The sequence below is a fragment of the Sceloporus occidentalis genome, unplaced genomic scaffold (assembly GCF_023333645.1).
Source record: "Sceloporus occidentalis isolate IW3139 unplaced genomic scaffold, rSceOcc1.0.p SCAF_69, whole genome shotgun sequence".
Lineage (NCBI taxonomy): Eukaryota > Metazoa > Chordata > Lepidosauria > Squamata > Phrynosomatidae > Sceloporus > Sceloporus occidentalis.
The window spans coordinates 2,325,001-2,342,543 of record NW_028317049.1 but is presented as its reverse complement, the minus strand read 5'-3'; the positions used below and the strand labels follow the sequence as shown (position 1 = coordinate 2,342,543).

General features: G+C 43.1%; 1 protein-coding gene across 14 annotated transcripts in view; it reads left to right on the top strand.

Annotated features, from left to right (window-relative positions):
• The window catches only part of LOC149286400 (rap1 GTPase-activating protein 2), a 370,335-nt gene that overhangs the window by 317,559 nt on the left and 35,233 nt on the right, over positions 1 to 17,543 (top strand). For all 14 annotated transcript variants that reach the window (XR_016277602.1, XR_016277601.1, XM_089494081.1 and 11 more), the window contains 3 exons: positions 3,928 to 3,999; positions 7,131 to 7,217; positions 8,379 to 8,513. Coding sequence is in view for 12 of the 14 variants with exons in the window: in XM_089494081.1 (XP_089350207.1) it covers positions 3,928 to 3,999; positions 7,131 to 7,217; positions 8,379 to 8,513 (294 nt within the window). In the remaining 2 variants the exon portion in view is untranslated. The remainder of the gene's footprint in view (positions 1 to 3,927; positions 4,000 to 7,130; positions 7,218 to 8,378; positions 8,514 to 17,543) is intronic.

The following is a 17,543-nucleotide window of genomic DNA, read 5'->3' as shown; positions in this document are numbered from 1 at the left end:
TCATCCTGACTCTCACATACATGTTTTATTTCTTTCACTGTATATCCCATGTTGCTTTTTCCTTAACATCCATGGAGGTCTTGGAATCAAACCTGGTGGATACCAAGGTCCCACTGTGTTCTATTATATTTGGCAGTTCTCTTTGTTAATTCTCATTATTCGATCTGACTCCCTCTGACTTATTTTTTTTAAGTCGACATCTGTGTTTCAGGGTTCATTTTTAACCATTTTAACTAGGTGGCCCATCCCAAGAGCTTCCTGCATGCTGTGAGGGAGGCTGGGCCATGTATTGACCAGGTAGTTTTAACTTTGCCCTGCAGATAAGCAGCTAAAGATATCCTTCTACATGCTGCATTAGTCTGCTGGAACATGCTGAGAGTGAATATAGGCTGTGTCTTTTAGAGTCCAGAGGATGTGGTCATAAAAGAGATGAACAGAAGCATGGCCCTGTGCCATACTGGTGTCCTTAGTTTAACCATTAGGGTCAATGCTAATTGAGAGAGAGGGAGGGAGAAGGGAAAGGATCCAGACACCAAAAACCATGCAGGAACTCTCTCAGTCAAAGCCTCCCCAACACATAGATTTTCTCTTTAGGAAAACAAGAGAACCTGTCTTATTGTCACTGTGAAGGATGATCTCTACCCAAGGCTAGAGTAAGGTAATCTAGGTAAACCTGGAGCCATTCCAAACACATGGTCCCCTTTGTGCAGGTGTGCAAGATCTACTGTTAGAATGGGATCTTTGGGCTCTGACAGGTTGGGATTAGCAGTGCTCCAGGCCAAGGGGACCAGGGCTAGTCCATAGGGAAACATTGGGGAATGCTTGCCCATAGGGAGACATTGGGGACTTCCCCCCCATCAGGGCTGGCTCATCCATATAGGTGAACTAGGCAGCCGCCTAAAGGGGCAAAATTTAGGGGCAGTACAGCGGCTTTTTTGATATAATTTTTTGCATAATTAAACAATATTAAAGTGAAAATTCATTACAGCAAGTGATGTAAAAGCAAGCTACCATATGACAGGTTCTTTGTACAGTGGCCAAAACATTAATGTGCACCCCCCTCTGTGTCTGTGGTACAGTCACATGGTGCATCATCCGCCTTCCGCATGCGGCTTGAATGTAACCTCAAAGTCAGCAGCCCCCTCTCTCTTCTCGCTGCCCCTAAACCCGCCTTACCCTTGGTGCCACAACACAGAACGGCAGTCATCTTGAGTTTACTGTTTACAACAAACAAACTAGCCTGTTTTCGTGTTTTGCATTTTTGGTAGTGATCATGCGATAGTGTTTCAGTGCTTGCGTTTGATTTTGAATGTTTGCCTAGTACGTTCAATACTGTGTTGCATTCTTACGACAAGTTTTAAACTAAGTAAAGAGGAAGTTTCACGTCATGTTTGATGTCATGTTTAGCTTTAACAAACGAAGCAGCGGAAATCAAGGGGTGAAAATAGTTATGAGGGGTGACAAGGGGTGCCAAAATATTTCTCGCCTAGGGTGGCCAAATACCTAGAGCCCGCTCTGTCCCTTTGGGATCTGAGAATGAAGATGGCTCTGGGTTCTCTTTGCCTATGTCACAGCTGGTATGACTAAGGACTTGTCTGGACTGGTAAGGGTACTCTGTAGGGTTGCCATAATTGTCCACTATTACCAGGGACAAAATGTAGGATAAATTTGAGACCAAACTGTAGGACAACTGCAGAACAAAACTCAGCCCAAAATGTAGGACGTTTAAGGTTGCCCCGGACAACCTGGAATCTCCTGCCTCCCCAGCTGCCCCTATCTACCCCCATTACCTGGCCTCCATTCCTGCACCATAGTGACTGTCTGCAAGGGCATCCCACTGTGCTGCCTGGTGTCTCTATTGTCATCACAAGTCACTCACTTCTGAGGTCAGAACGTGGCACTCAGTGACAGTCACATGCAGGCAACTTTTAAAATTTCATTTTAACAGAGGACTTTAGTGCACAGCTAAAAAACGTGACTTACTGCTGCCGATATGAACTCTGATTCAGGATGCATATAGATATAAAAATATAGATATAGATCTAGATACGAACCTGACATGAACATGATCACGATTATGAAAAATGCCTCCTCGTCTACTTATTTTCCTCCAAATTCTAGTTAAATAAATAAAAATAATTTTTTTTATTTCTATCCCGCTTTTTGCCAGGCAATCAAAGCGGTGTACAACAGGTTAAAATACATCCATATATACATAATACCCCCCTTAAAACAAGATTAAACAATGTAAGATTAAAAACTACATATTAAAACCGACTAAGCTAAATAAAAGTCATCATGGGCAGAGTTCACTGGATAGTTGAATGTTGTAATGTTTTAATAGTTATTAATGCTTTTATACTATGACTGTTTAATCCTGTTTTAGCATTAGGAATGGGGGTGGGTGGGTATAAGGATTGTTTTCTTCTTGGATTTTTTTGTAACTTTGATGTGTGTTATTGTTGTAACCCGCCCGGATTCTCTATGATAGGGCGGGCTAGAAATAAATCATCATTATTTGCAAATCGGCCGTCTGAGTGTGGCTGGGAGCCGGGTTCTAGCTGGGTTTTAGGCAGGAGGCGGCATCAGTAGCAAACTACACCTGATAATATCTGGCTGCATCCCAGAAGAGGATTCAAACCGGGCAAGGTAAAACAGATTATTTAGCTGTGTGCTAAAGTCCACAGTTACACTCCTATTCAGGTGCAGAATGTACCAGACATCATCTGGACTGGCTGCACAAGAAGCGGAGTTTGGGACATGTGTCGCTCATATAGGACAATGTGAGAACTGGAGTGGGGTGAGGAAATGCCATGCAGACAAGGTCTGAGTTTCAGAGGAAATGACACCAATGTGCCACCCACCTCTTAACTTGTTCCACAGCTGGAAAATGGGCAGTAAATTCTACCAACTCTGGGGAGGGGAGGGAAACATAGATTTACAGCCTTCTCTCCCTATGATCTCTTAACAGCTAAAGATAAGGAATGATGGGAGTTGCTGTTGACCAATATCAGGAAAGCCAGATGGTTACCATTTTATTATATACTAGCAGTACCCAGACACGCATTGCTGTGGCTCAGTCTGGTTAAATGGAAAAGAAAGAAAAGAGAAAGCGCACGTTTCCCCAATGTCTCCCTATGGGCAAGCCTTCCCCAACGCCTCCCTATGGGCAAGCATTCCCCAATGTCTCCCTATGGGCAAGCATTCCCCAACGCCTCCCTATGGGCAAGCATTCCCCAATGTCTCCCTATGGGCAAGCATTCCCCGATGTCTCCCTATGGGCAAGCATTCCATGATGTCTCCCTATGGGCAAGCATTTCCCAGTGTCTCCCTATGGGCAAGCATTCCATGATGTCTCCCTATGGGCAAGCATTCCATGATGTCTCCCTATGGGCCAGTATTCCCCAATGTCTCCCTATGGGCAAGCATTTCCCAGTGTCTCCCTATGGGGAAGCATTCTACGATGTCTCCTTATGGGCAAGCATTCCTCAATGTCTCCCTATGGGCAAGCATTCCCAGAAACATTGAAATGGAATTGTAAAATTGGAAATTTGGAAATCATAAATGGATCATAAATCGGAAACATTTAAATGGAATTGTAAAATATTTACTAAAGCGTGTGTTGCTTTTATGTCCAACAGATGGCAATGTTTTTTTAAAAAGCATATTTTTACCTGTCACAAGTGTGACAACTGTATAGTGGTAGGTATATAAAAACATAGTAGGTATATAAAAACATGTGTGTATTCAAATGCAACATTGTGTCAGAATTTCAAAGCAATCAGAGAAGAACTTTCGGAGATTTAAAATTTTGAGCAAGCAAACATTTACATTTTGATTTATATAGATGATCTGTATAGATGTCCTTGTACATTTATTTTATGTACCTTTCTTTGCATTCTTTCCCTCTGTTTCTCTTTCTGGTAGGTAGCTGTCACCGCACGAGAAGACGTTCCTTCCTTTGGTCCTTCACTGCCAAGCCCACCTGTATTTCAAAAAGTAAGAAGTATGAAAAGAGAGTGACCGTATAAATAGATGGATTGACTCCATCAAGGAAAGCACTGCCTTGATTTTTACGAAACTTAAGCAGGACTGTTAATAACAGGATTTTTGGGAGGGGGGTCGTTCATAGAGTCACCTAAGTCAAAGCTAATTTGATGACACTTAACAGCAACAACAAGGCAAAAAATCTAATTAGAGAAGGAGCCTTCTTGTAATAATTTGTCCCTCCTGAAATTGTGTGTCTATGTGGAGGCAGAGGTAACTTATAGTAGGAACTAAGTGAAATGGATTTTCAGATGGTGATAATGGGATTACAATTATAAAATGACAGGGTGTTTCCATTTTTTTTTATTGTCTAAAGTTTTGCCATCATTTTGACTCAGCAGGGCATGTTTGCAGTCATTCCCATTGAGCCATAAAACTGGAAGCACTCCTCCACTCCTAATAATAGTAACCCTCCACCTTGAAAATTATTGGATTTCAGATCACCGTGTACCTTTTTGGTTTGAGTAGTCCTTCTATTCATACAGAATGCAAGCCAGCCTTAATAATAATAATAATAATTATTATTATTATTATTATTATTATTTATTTATTTATTTGTATCGCGCCTCTCCCTTTTGAGGATCGGGGCGGGTAACAGCAAAATCAAATACAATACAAAAGCAATGACAAAAACATTCTTTTATTCCCCCATTCCCCCTACCCTCCCTCCTACAAATATAAAATCATAACAATAAAAAACATATAAATAAAAACATGATCTGTTAAAACAGATTAAGGCGCAAGAGGCAATACAGAGTGGGCTGATTAAAGAAGCAAATTCTATCCTGATCAGAGGTCGGTCTGGGAAGCCCCGCCGGAAGAGGACCGTTTTAATCGCCTTTATGAAGGCGTCAAGAGATGTTATCTGGCGGGTCTCTTCCGGTAGGTCATTCCAAATTTTTGGAGCAACAACTGAAAAGGACCTCTGGGGAGTCGCCACCAATCTGGATTTTCTTGACTGTAGTAGGTTCTTCCCAGAAGACCTGAGTGTGCGGGAAGGATTGTATGGGAGAACGCGTTCCGTCAAGTAAGCTGGACCCAAACCATGTAGGGCTTTATAGGTAATGATCAACACCTTGTTCTCTGCCTGGAAGCTGATAGGCAGCCAATGCAAAGATTTCAAGATAGGTGTAATATGGTTGAACTTAGATTTACCTGCAACCAACCTGGCTGCCATGTTTTGAACCAGTTGAAGCTTCCAAACGTGGCACAAGAGTAACCCCATGTAAAGTGCGTAGCAGAAATCGAGATGAGAGGTTACCAGCACATGTACAACCGTTTCTAGGTCCCACAGCTCCAGATAGGGTCACAGTTGGCATATCGGCCAAAGCTGATAACGGGCACTCCTGGCCATCACATCTATCTGTAAAGACAGTTGAAGAGACGAGTCCAGGAGCACCCGCAGACTGTGAACACAGTCCTTTAGGGGAAGTGTGACCCTGTCCCGGACTAGTGAACATCTCTCCATACCCAGATTAGGGTTACCTATCACGAGTACTTCCATTTTGTTTGGATTCATCTTAAGTCTATTTTCCCTCATCCAGCCCATTACTGACCTCAGACAGTCAATTCAGAGGGGAGAAGCCCTCCTTGGTTACTTAAGCAGTCAGAGACATAGAGAAACAGATTTGGGTGTCATCAGTGTACGGATAACCCCCCGCACCATGTCTCCAGATGATCTCACCCAGCGGCTTCATGTAAATGTTAAACAGCATGGGGGACAGAATGGTGCCCTGAGGGACGCCAGATGTCAGCTCTCTTTTAGAAGAGAAGCTCTCTCCCAGCATCACCATCTGGAACCTGCCTGAGAGGTATGAACAGAACCATTGCAAAGCAGAGTCTCCAATTCCTAACTCACTCTGGCGTTCCAGAAGGATACCATGGTCTATGCAAAACTACAAAACCCAGACTTCCATAGGCTGGAGCTACAACACTTAAAATAGTATCAAACTGCATTATCTACATTACAGTGTAGATACACCAAAAGTAGCAAATCAGCAGAGATTCTCAAGATAAGGCAGTTTTCCCCAGAAACCTTAGGACATTATCAGACAAGAGAAATTGGAAGTATAATCCAATGGCAATCCAAACGCAATCATGGGGTTTAACGTTATTGTGTGATAGATTACCACACGCAATTTCGGACAATGGGAAGCCGTTTTCAGGCAATGGGAAGTCAGTTTGAACGCAATTTGAATTCATGTAAATTCACTGAACTAGCAAATTCACGTGAATGTGTTCTGCCCCCACTTTCTTTTCATTCAATATTAAGAGAAATTCCTCCCGTGTGATAAACTCCTTAGAAAGAAGCAACTTGGATTCACAGTCTAGACTTCTTTATAGGCTAGGCTTGTCTTCAGCTTGCTGCTAGAGCTTTTTTTGAATTGAAACCTTAGGTACAGTCATCTGGCAATATAGGACCTTGTGTAGGTTCATTCATCCCCTCCGCAAAATAAATATTTTTTAAAAACTATTTTTTATTTCTTCGGAAGCCATTTTCTGCACTTCCACTCCAAAATCGATAAACCTATGGGTCAGATAGCTTCATCTGAATCTTAGGCCCATTCTGCACGGGCAGAAAGTATGTGCTCGGCACGTACTAGGGTTAGAAAGGGGCATCCTTTCCGGACGCCCCTTACCCTAGTATGCGCTGAGCATGTACAAAATTGCATCATTCATACTACATGGGTGCCGCCATGTTGATGTCACGGACGCTTAGCGTCTGCACGTCACGCAGCAGAAATGACGCCATGAGTGCACCATTGGCGACTTGCAGCGTCATTTCCACACCGCAAAAAGAACCCGCTTTTTGCAGGTTCTTTTTGCTGCGTCCGGGAATCGCACGGTTTGTCCGCTGAGGTTCCTGGACGCACTCTGTAAAGCACCTTAGATACTTTCAGCAGAGTGAGAAACCAATAAGGTTACTCAGGAGTGGTTCTGCAAGGGTTAACCTTGGTTTATCAAAGGTTCATGCAAAAATGTCTGGGATATTAGGACACTGTTCTAATCTTCATCTGAGAACATGACCAAAATGAAGTGGTTTGTCAGCTTAATATCTAAGCCATCTCTCCTCTCCTTCCTAGAATTCAGAATTCCGGGAGTTTCTTCTCACCAAACTGATCAATGCAGAAAATGCCTGCTGCAAGTCAGACAAGTTTGCTAAGCTGGAGGTAAGATGGGAGCCATGGAAAGGGGATAATTTCCTTACCCAAGAGAGTTATTACTTTGGAATATCTAGGCCATTGTAGCATCCAGCGAACCTGGATGTTAAAGGAAAATAACATATGCAAAGGAGAGGGATGCTGGGGGATTTGGCTTTTTGTGGATTCTACTGTGAAATGATCAAATGCACAACCTCCACACTTGGGATGGAATGAAATCCCATCAGTTTCCCGACTGGAGTCAAATTTGAAGTTTGTGACCTTTTGAGAAACCTGGCTGGGAAGAAAAATGGCACATCAATAGTTCCTGCAATTTGTCAGAAACTTTTGTTTTGTTTTCTTTCCCAGACAACAAAACTGCACAGTTTTTGACAGCTGCCAAGAGTTTGGGACACTGCTCAGCTTTACGTTCAAAACTTACAGTCTTTTTCTTTTCACTACACACAGAAAGTCGCACAGGTCCCTGAAGGGGGAAACCCTTTAGCCATTTACATTATTTATTTGAAGAAAGTGCAGAAAATGCAAAACTAAATTGCTCATTATGCTGCTATATAAACAATGTGGTTAAGTGTTTGGTGTCTTGTCTACAGCTTTGACCAATTTGAAAGTTCTGCAACTCAGATGTTATACATCAAGAAAGCTGGAACTTTTGTTGTGCAAAATTGCTAGATTTTGAACAACTTTTTGTGCAAATGTTGGAGGAAGCATTTTCACAGCAAGCTTTTTCATAGCAAAGTTGTAATGACGTCTCTAGTAATGCCATGTGCCATGCCACAAAAGATGCCTGCACACGGTGCAACATTGGATCATGGATGACTAAATTCAGATACGAGGCTGGAACCATGTCCTCTCGTACTATGAGCATTTCTGAAAGTTCATTTTTTTAAAAATTAAATATTTCTGTCCAGCTTTATCTCTAAAGAGGTAATAAAATCAATTTAAGTCATTTGAAAAGATGAGGGTTGCCTTTAGTGGTGCCAGCAATACAACTTCATCCCAAGGGTTTTAGGGAGTTTAAAAAAAGAAATAGTAAAAGCACTTGGAGCAAAATAGTTTCCCATTCTTGCCCTTTGAGAATTTTTGGCTTAGGTCTGTGACTGTATTATAGCAACGGGATGAAAACACAACACTTTAAAAATGATGACGTTTGTTTCATAATGTTGTTCTTAGGATCGGACGCGAGCTGCTCTGCTGGACAACCTCCACGATGAACTTCATGTCCATACGCAATTGATGCTAGGCCTGGGATTTGAGGAGGACAAGCTGGAAAATGGAGGCCATGGGGGATTCTTGGAATCATTTAAGGTAAAGAAGCTTTCATAGCAATTTATGTTTGATGCGCCTTAGTCCTGCATCAAAACTCAATGTTGTACTGGTCCTCTTGATGGAATCATATATCATTCTGAGATATGGTGCTATTTACTTGTTTAATAGTAGCTGATGCCCAAGTACGTTATGTCTTCTTAGAATTCAGTGAGGTATATCAAGAAAATGAATATAGGATTAGTAAGGTAAATAAAGCAAAACAAAAGCCAAGCCAAGCAAAATATTCTGAGTGAACCTGATTAGGGATATTGTAGAATTTAGTACTCCCCAGAGTTGTATTCTCTGCTATTTACATTACATTACATTTACATTACGCACTTTTTTACCCACTGTACCTATTTCACATAATTACTCTGTTCACTGATAGTAATAGGGCCAGGAGGCAAAGAGTTATGTACTGAAACTCATTCTTGAGTCTATTAGCTTCAACCCTTCCCTTTCTTGGCTAGGAAGTAAGTACTAGTGATACTTGTGAACCAACTAAATTCACTTCTGTGACAATAATCATGATTACCATTCAGTTTCACACCTGTCTTTGCAAATGATGATCTGAGGACTATTTAATGTTTTAAAATGAGAACAGGTTCTTAGGATGATGAACCTTGCAGCCCAGGCCCCGTCTCTATAAGCTGAGTGATATACCACTATTCTTGTGGACCATACATCCACCCCACTCTTCTTTCTACCATATGTCTATGATACCTCATTGAATTTATAGTGATTCTGGAGACAGCTGGGTCTACACAAGCTGCGATTCTGATCAGATCAGGCTGTGATCTGTTACAGCAGCCTCCCTACTGGCTGCTGTTTGCTTTTTGAAAACACAACCACACAGTTACCAATAGCGGCTGGAATTCATAATCGTAGTTGCGACTTTTTAACCTAGATTTGCATATTTTTATCTGATATATATTCATAGTGAATAGTGTATGGGATATGTACTGATTATAAAAGTCCCCCAATCCTGATTTACCAGGCAGCTACCACTGCAGGTGATGGGGTCTTTTCTCTTGCCGATCAGAGCACAGCAGATGGATATTTCCACCCCACTCCCACCAATGATCATAGAGTCATAGAGTTGGGAGAGATCCCAAGGGCTATCCAGTCCAAACTCCTGAGTAGTGCATATACCATACTGAGTAGTGCATTACTCAGTTTTAATGCATCATCATAATTGATATTTCCAAATTCAAATCTGAGGTCAACATTGTACAGTCAGCCCTTCTTATTCAAGCATCCACGGTTTGAAAATGTTCCAAAAAAGTATAAATTTCAAATATCAAACCTTGGCGCGTTACAGACCGGCAGATTGCGGCGGTCTGCTGCCACCGCCAGTTGCTGCATCCGGGAATGCTTGCAGCCCGGAAGAGATGCCACGAGGCGCTAGTTGCGCACTCGCAGCGTCACTTCCACCGCGCGACGTGCGGACACAGAGCATCCGTTACGTCAAAATGGCGGTGGCCGTGTGGAACGGCCGCCGCCATTTGTTACGTACTCAGTCCGTGCTAGGGTTGGGGCGTCTGGTGCCCGTTTGGAGTCCGTCCTAGGGTGCCCATTTGTAACAGGCCCTTGATTCTCCATTTTTTATAAGGGACACTATTTTGCATTTTGTCATTATATTTAATGGGATTTGAGCATCCACGGATTTTGTTATCCACAGGGGATCTTGGAACCAAATGCCAGCGTATAACAAGTGTCCATTGTATTGTGTGATAGCTGACAAGCACTTCACACAAGCTAGCTGTGCAATGTTAGAAATGGTGGGCAATCCACATTATAAAACAGTTTTTTTCCAATCTTTGGTCTTCCAGATGTTTTGGACTTCAGCTCCTAGAATTCCTGACTGTTGGCCAAGTTGGCTGGGGTTTCTGGGCAATGAAGTCCAAAAGGCTTGGAGGACCAAAGTTTGTGAATCACTGTGATAAAATTTGGGGAGATAGAAAAGGAGCTAAAATTCACTACAAAGGAGACAAAGGGAAGTGGAGAAAGGGAAGGGAAGGCCTAACCAGTGAAAGGATGTGCATTTATTTAGGCTTAATTATGATGGACAGCAAGCCAAAACAGAGCTACCATACTCATGATGGCTGGTTTTAGCGTTGGACTACGTCTCTGGGGATCAGGGTTTGGATTCCTGCTCAGTCATGGAAACTCACTGGTGATCTTGGGCAAACCACGCTCTCTCAGCCTCAGAGAAAGGCAAAAGCAAATGCTTATGCTTGCCATAAATCGGAAACAGCTTGAAGGCACACAGCAGCAAGTTAAAGAAAGGGGAAAATGTATATGAGATCATGAAAAGCTTTCTGGCAGTAAGAGCTGTTTGACAGAGGAATGTGCTGCCTTGGAGAGTGGAAAAGTCTCCTTTGAAGGTTTTCAAAAAGAGGCTGGATGGCCATCTGTCAGGAGTGCTTTGATTGTGTATTCCTGTATGATTGGGGCCCTTGGGATCTCTTCCAACTCTGTGATTAAAATTAATTTGATCCTCTCATCACTACTAAGACTTATTAATTTGTTAACATATTAATATACTGATAAGAGTGGTAATTTTTAAAAATGCATTACAATTAGAAAAAGACTCAAACCTGAAAAATCACCCCTAGTGATAAAATTAATTCACGTAAAATGTTTTGATGTTGTTGTTGTGTGCTTTCAAGTCATTTATGACTTATGGTGATCCTAAGGCAAAGCTAGCATGGGTTTTTCTTGGCAAGATTGGTTCAGAGGAGGCTTGCCATTCTGAGTTTGAGAAATTTTAGCACCTGTTGTTATAGTTTGCCATCAAGTCTTATGGCAATCCTAAGGCGAACCTATTATGGGGTTTTCTTAGCAAGGTTTGTTCAGAGGAGGTTTGCCATTGCCTTCTGTTGAAGCTGAGAGCATGTGAGTTTCATGGCCAAGCTGGGAATCGAACCCTGGTCTCTAGAGTCCATTCCAACACTCAAAAAACTATGCTACGCTGGCTGTCACATAAAATGTTATATGTTACTAAAAAAAAGGATATGCTAATGCAAGGTTGGGTGGGAATTGTATAGTTGTCCAAGTGCTGTTGGACTACAACTCTCATCAGTCTGCCCCAGCATAGCTGTGCAATTTCATCCACTGGGATTGGCATTAAAATGCTGACTGTTCCCCTCAATTGTCATGGATTTGTTAAAATAGAGGATAGGTGAACTAGGCCTGGGACAGACAGGCAGGAAACGCCGTCCTCTGGCCAATTCTAAAGTTCCAGAGCGCGCAGCAACCACACGCTCTGGAACCCTAGGATGTGTGGGCGCCGGCGTCATGGCAGCCTCCCATCCATATGGGGGCCACCATCATAAGGTAAGTGATGCACAGCATGTAGACATCTCTGTGCATCGCTTACATCACAAGTGCGCCAATGGCGCATTCGTGACAGTGTGCGGTGTCCCAAGAGGAACCCGTTTTTTTTGGGTTCTTTTTGGGGTGGAGGGATGCTGTGCGGTTTGGCTGCTGCAGTGTCCCTCCGGAGGGATACCAGACGCCTCCAGCCCAGACTTTCAGGGAGGTATGTACTGGGCCTTAGTTAGTTTTTAACAGATTATGGCCAAGCTCTACTGCATGCACCAGCTGGCTCCGTTGTGCCCAGCAATGATGGCACAGGCTCCTCTTCCCTTTGTCCCTTAGCCACTGGGCTCATGCTGGGACCCACACCTCCTCTCTAGACCCCGATGCTCACAACACCAGCCGCATTGCACCTCTCAGAAACATATTACAAGGCCCCTGACATGTTAAGATGAATCTTTCACTTGCCTTCCACCTGGTATGAAATTGGACTTTCTTGCTTTTTTCCTTTGGCATTGCAGGACATCCCAGGGCTTGCGAGGAAAACAACTGTCAGAATAATTTTGCAGCTGCCTTTTTACTTCTGGACAGCCCTGCTGGTCTGCTTGATAGCTTATTTGTTTCTCAGCGTGCTTCCCGTGTAAATAGATAATGGGACAAGAAATGGGAAAACAGAGGGGCCTTTTCTCTTCGGGATTTGACAGACACTCATTTTCACTTGGTTGCTTCTTTTTGCAGACTGCAAAACAGCCTCATACACACACACACACACACACACACAAAACACATATCAGGTTTCTGTAGAATTAGACCTGAAGTCAGATAGAGGAAACTAATCTGAAGAAGAGCAATCCTTAATACAGGACAGCAAAAGCTTTAATACCATAAAGGCACCAGGTCTCATTTGATCTTGGAGCTAAGCAGGGTCAGCTCTGATTAGCACTTAGATGGGAGACTGCCATTGCAGACCCAAGCTGTAGGTTATATTTCAGAGAAGGGAGCTGGAAAAACCAGCTGCAAGTATTCCTTGACTATGAAGTATAACACACTGAGCTTTTTGCAGGTCAGACCTGGGGTGACTCCTGGTTCAGCTATGCGAATTCACGTCGTAACATGAATGTTTTATGACACCTGGTTGCTCTCCCGTTGCCCTTCCGAATCGAGGGGGAATCGAATCCAAGGCAATTCATGTGATGCAAATTCATGCAAAGCAAAGTGAGTGCAAATTATATTACCACACCGGTGCATACCATGTGGATTCAATGATTCGAATTGGGACCCTTGCACATGCTCAGTGGGGCTCTGGATACTGTCCTCCTTCCCTGCCCCCTCCTTAGCTGTCATCCTTCATCGTGCTGAAGGAGCAGTCAGGAGATGATGGGATAGGTTGCAGGGTGGCAGAGAGAACAAGGTGACATGAAGGAGGAGGAGGGGGATGAAGGAGCAGGACGCAGGGGGCCAAGGGGGGCGACATCGGAGTGATCTTCCACACCAGACCAATTTCGAAGTTTAATCGAAGTGAGCTTGAACGCGAATTCTGTGAATTCACTTTTTTTACGATTTTACCAAAATGAGGGATCACTTTGGAATCACCGCGGAATCGCCACGGAAGGAGCGCCCATAGAAAGGAATCATGTCTGATAACACAGTCATGTTATGACATGAATTCGCATCGTGGACCCGCAGTCACCCAAGATCTGAGCTCAAAAATCCTCAAAAACCTCTGTGTCTATGAAAATCCTATGAAATGCATGGGATCGCCAGAAGCTGACAACCGACACACACACAAAAGCACCATTGAAGTCAGTGGGACTTACGTCTGTGTAAACAAAATTAGCAATGCATTATTAGATGCCTTCTTTCTTTGAATGAAGGTCAGGACTGCCTTTTTTCTTCCCATCCTTTCCTTCTGGGATGCTCCCCAAATTCTTCTGCTCTGATTTTTGGACTTCCAATGTCTTCTTTTTCTGAAGCAAACTGATGTAATGTGAATCCTCCATTACTTACTCTCTTTTAGGCTGTATCTGCATGGCAGAAAAATAATCCAGTTTGACCCCACTTTAACTGCCATGGCTCAGTGCTATGGAATTCTGGGAATGGCAGTATTGTGAGAGATCTAGCTTTATCTGTCAGAAAGCTACGTACCAAACTACATGCTAGTCTAGGGGCAGTTCTGGGAGGTGTTATAAACATAACTTGCCCAAACTCTGGCAAAGTCAGAGCAAGCAAGGACTGCTCTGGAAGCAGATATTGAAGGCTGACAGCTGCACTGATACCCAGAAGGCTCTGAACTGAGGATGCTTCTAGACAATAGAAATAATGCAGTTTGACATCACTGCTCCATCCTATGAAATCCTGGGATTTGCTGTTTTGCAAGATCTTTAGCTTTCTCTGCCAGAGTGCTGGTGCCTCAAAAAAACTACAGGATCCTGGAGGATGTAGGATAATCCATGGCAATTAAAGTCATGTCAAACTACATTATTTCTCCAGTGTAGATGCAACTTGAGTCTGGAGGATCCAGACCAGCACAATTCCTTTTGGACCACTTTGGGGGAAGCCGAATTTGGGTCTGTACAGACAGACCAAAATAAAGCTGCTTCGGGTCACTTTAGAGGTATGCAGTTTAAATGACACACACATTTTAAGAGGCCAGAAGCTGTGCCAAAGCTGCGCTCCAGTCCTTAGGACTGGTGCATGGCTTTGCTGCGGCTTCTGGCCTCTTAAGACGCATACACCATTTATTATTATTATTTTAAATGATCTTTATTGAATCATCATAAAATACAAATAAAATTGACATTGAGCGTACAGTCAAGCTTGTTTTCTTGTCTTCTTTAGACCTGTGTTGTATCTTCCTTTTAATCTTCTAGTGTTGAAGAGTGCACTTTATACTAGGGGAACAAAATCCCTTAACTTCTCAATACGGTAGTATTTGACTTTGCTATATTATGAAGAGAAAAAGAGAGGAAAAGCAATACTGTATATCCATTTCAAAGCTATCTTTCCAATATTTGTCTCATATAATTAAGTTTATGTTGTTCTTCTTTCTTTCTCTTTTTCTCCTCGTCTTCAAATCTTATTGTTTTAATACAATCTTAAACCTAAGATCCTCAGCTTCTACCTTATCATAGTCTTTATAAGCGGGTATACTAAAAGAAATCATAACCTGTGAAAATTAGAGCAAATAACGTATATAAGTATCTTTTTAATGTAAATCAACCATTTCACACATTTAGTTTTAAGTTTAAGCCCCACTTCTTTTTCCCAAAAGTCCAATATTTTCTGCCATTCTTCTTTCCTTTTCGCTGTGCTTTGATTTTTAAGATACCATGACATTCTATCCAATTTTTTGAATTGGTTTACTTTTTGCATCCAATCCTCTAACGTCAGAATCTTTTCTGATTTCCAGTGTCTAGCTATAAGGAGTCTGGCAGCTGTTACTAAGTAAAGCATCATTTTCCAATACTTATTTTCATCCCTTGGTTTTAATATGGACATCATATTCAGTAGGTATAATTTAGGACTCATTGGCGGAGTACAGACCACCCAAAAAGGGTGGTCTGCCCACGCCTTGTTTTGCTGTGCGAGGAAGCTGCAGCGGACAAACCATGTGGCTTCCTCACGCAGCAAAACGAACCCGCAAAAAGTGAGTTCTTTTACAATGTGCCAATGGTGCACTTGCGACATCACAATGGCATTGTGACGTGCGGACACTAAGCATCCATTGCGTCAAAATGACGGCGCCCATCTGTACAGGGCACCGCCATTTTGACACCCTTTGCATGTACCAGGGGTGATGACAGCACCCCATTGCGCCCATCTGTCCTGAGCCATTGGTAGTTTTATTTTAAATATGTTCTGGATTGTGCAATGGGCTTCCTTCCAGAACTTTTGAATCACAGGGCATCTCCACCACATATGGAATATTGTGCCCTTCTCTCTTCATCTCCAACACAACCCATCTGGCAAATTATATATATATTTTTTTTTCAGTTTCCAGGGGGTATAATACCACCTGTTCATAATTTTCAAATGAATTTCCTTAAGGTCTTGTGCCACCGTGAATTTATTAGTCTTTATCCATGCATGCATTTTACAACCTATGTCCCAAGACCATTTAAACATGTAATCTTTTATAGTTTCTTGCTCTAAGCTTCTACCGTATATACTCAACTATAAGTCGAGAAATTTATGCCCCCAAATGGACTCCAAAATCAAGGATCGACTTATGGAAGGGTCAGTAGGTTACTACAGCTGATAAAGTTCATTAAAAAAAGGTGCCTACCTTCTCTGTAGCCAAGTAAACAGTCCCCATTTGAGTCCCGGTGCCGGCATCCTCTCCTCTCTCCACGAGTGTGTGATCCTTCAGCCCTCCTTCGCAGCTGGAGCTAACAAGCAGCTACTGAGGGAAGGGAGAAGGATGCAGAGAGAGGGAGCATGCCCAGGCTTGGACCCCATTTTGCAAACCATGGGTCTGGAAATGCTGGGGTTAGAGGCAAGCCTGGGGTCCTCCTTTTTCCCCCTCCAAGCCATGGGTCTGGAAATGCTGTGGTTAAAGGCAAGCCTGGGGTCCTCCTTTTTCCCCCTCCAAGCCATAGGTCTGGAAATGCTGTGGTTAAAGGCAAGCCTGGGGGCCTCCTTTTTCCCCCTCCAAGCCATGGGTCTGGAAATGATGAGGTTAAAGGCAAGCCTGGCGTCCTCCTTTTTCCCTCCAAGCCATGGATCTGGAAATGATGGGGTTAAAGTCAAGACTGGGGTCCTCCTTTTTCCCTCCAAGCCATGGGTCTGGAAATGATGGGGTTAAAGGCAAAGCTGGGTTCCTCCTTTTTTTTCCATGGAAGCCATGGATCTAGAAATGATGGGGTTAAAGGCAAGGCTGGGGTCCTCCTTTTTCTCTCCAAGCCATGGGTCTGGAAATGACGGAATTAAAGGCAAAGCTGGGGTCCTCCTTTTTTTTCCCTCCAAGCCATGGGTCTGGAAATGATGGGGTTAAAGGCAAGGCTGGGGTCCTCCTTTTCCCCCCTGCAAGCCATGGGTCTGGAAATGCTGGTGTTAAAGGCATGGCTGGTGTCTTCTTCTTTTTTTTCTGCAAGCCTTAAGTCTGGAAATGCTGATGCAAAGAGGTGTGTGTGTGCGTGTGTATGCACCCAGACTTGTTTCCCCATGCTGATACAGTACTGTGATCCTTGAGAGAGGTTCAGAGAGAGAGATGTAGAGCAGGAAGTGGTGCTTTGTTTCTCCATTTTTGTTACATTCCCTTGACATATCCACGGGTCATATCAAAATCCATGATTTTGGCCTCAAAAACTGCCCTCGACTTATACATGAGGTTGACTTATACATGAGTATACACGGTATTCAATGGTAAATTGTAAAATTTAGATATTTTCTTTTTATCAGACTGCCATAACAATTTATCCAGTGATCATTATCTGCTGGGAAAGCTCCTGACCCTGCACTCAGCAAATGCAAATGAGAAACCACTCAGGGTCAGGGGCTTTCCCAGCAGATAATGATCACCAGTTATCAGACACTAATCCTCCTTTGCATATCATCCCACCCTGAGGCCCTGCCATCAACAACAGAACAATACACAGATTAACATGGGAATCACTCCTCCCTACCCAGGGTCACATAGTGTATGTATGTGTTTGTGTGTCTGTATATACCGTATTTTCCGGTGTATAAGACGACTGGGCGTATAAGACG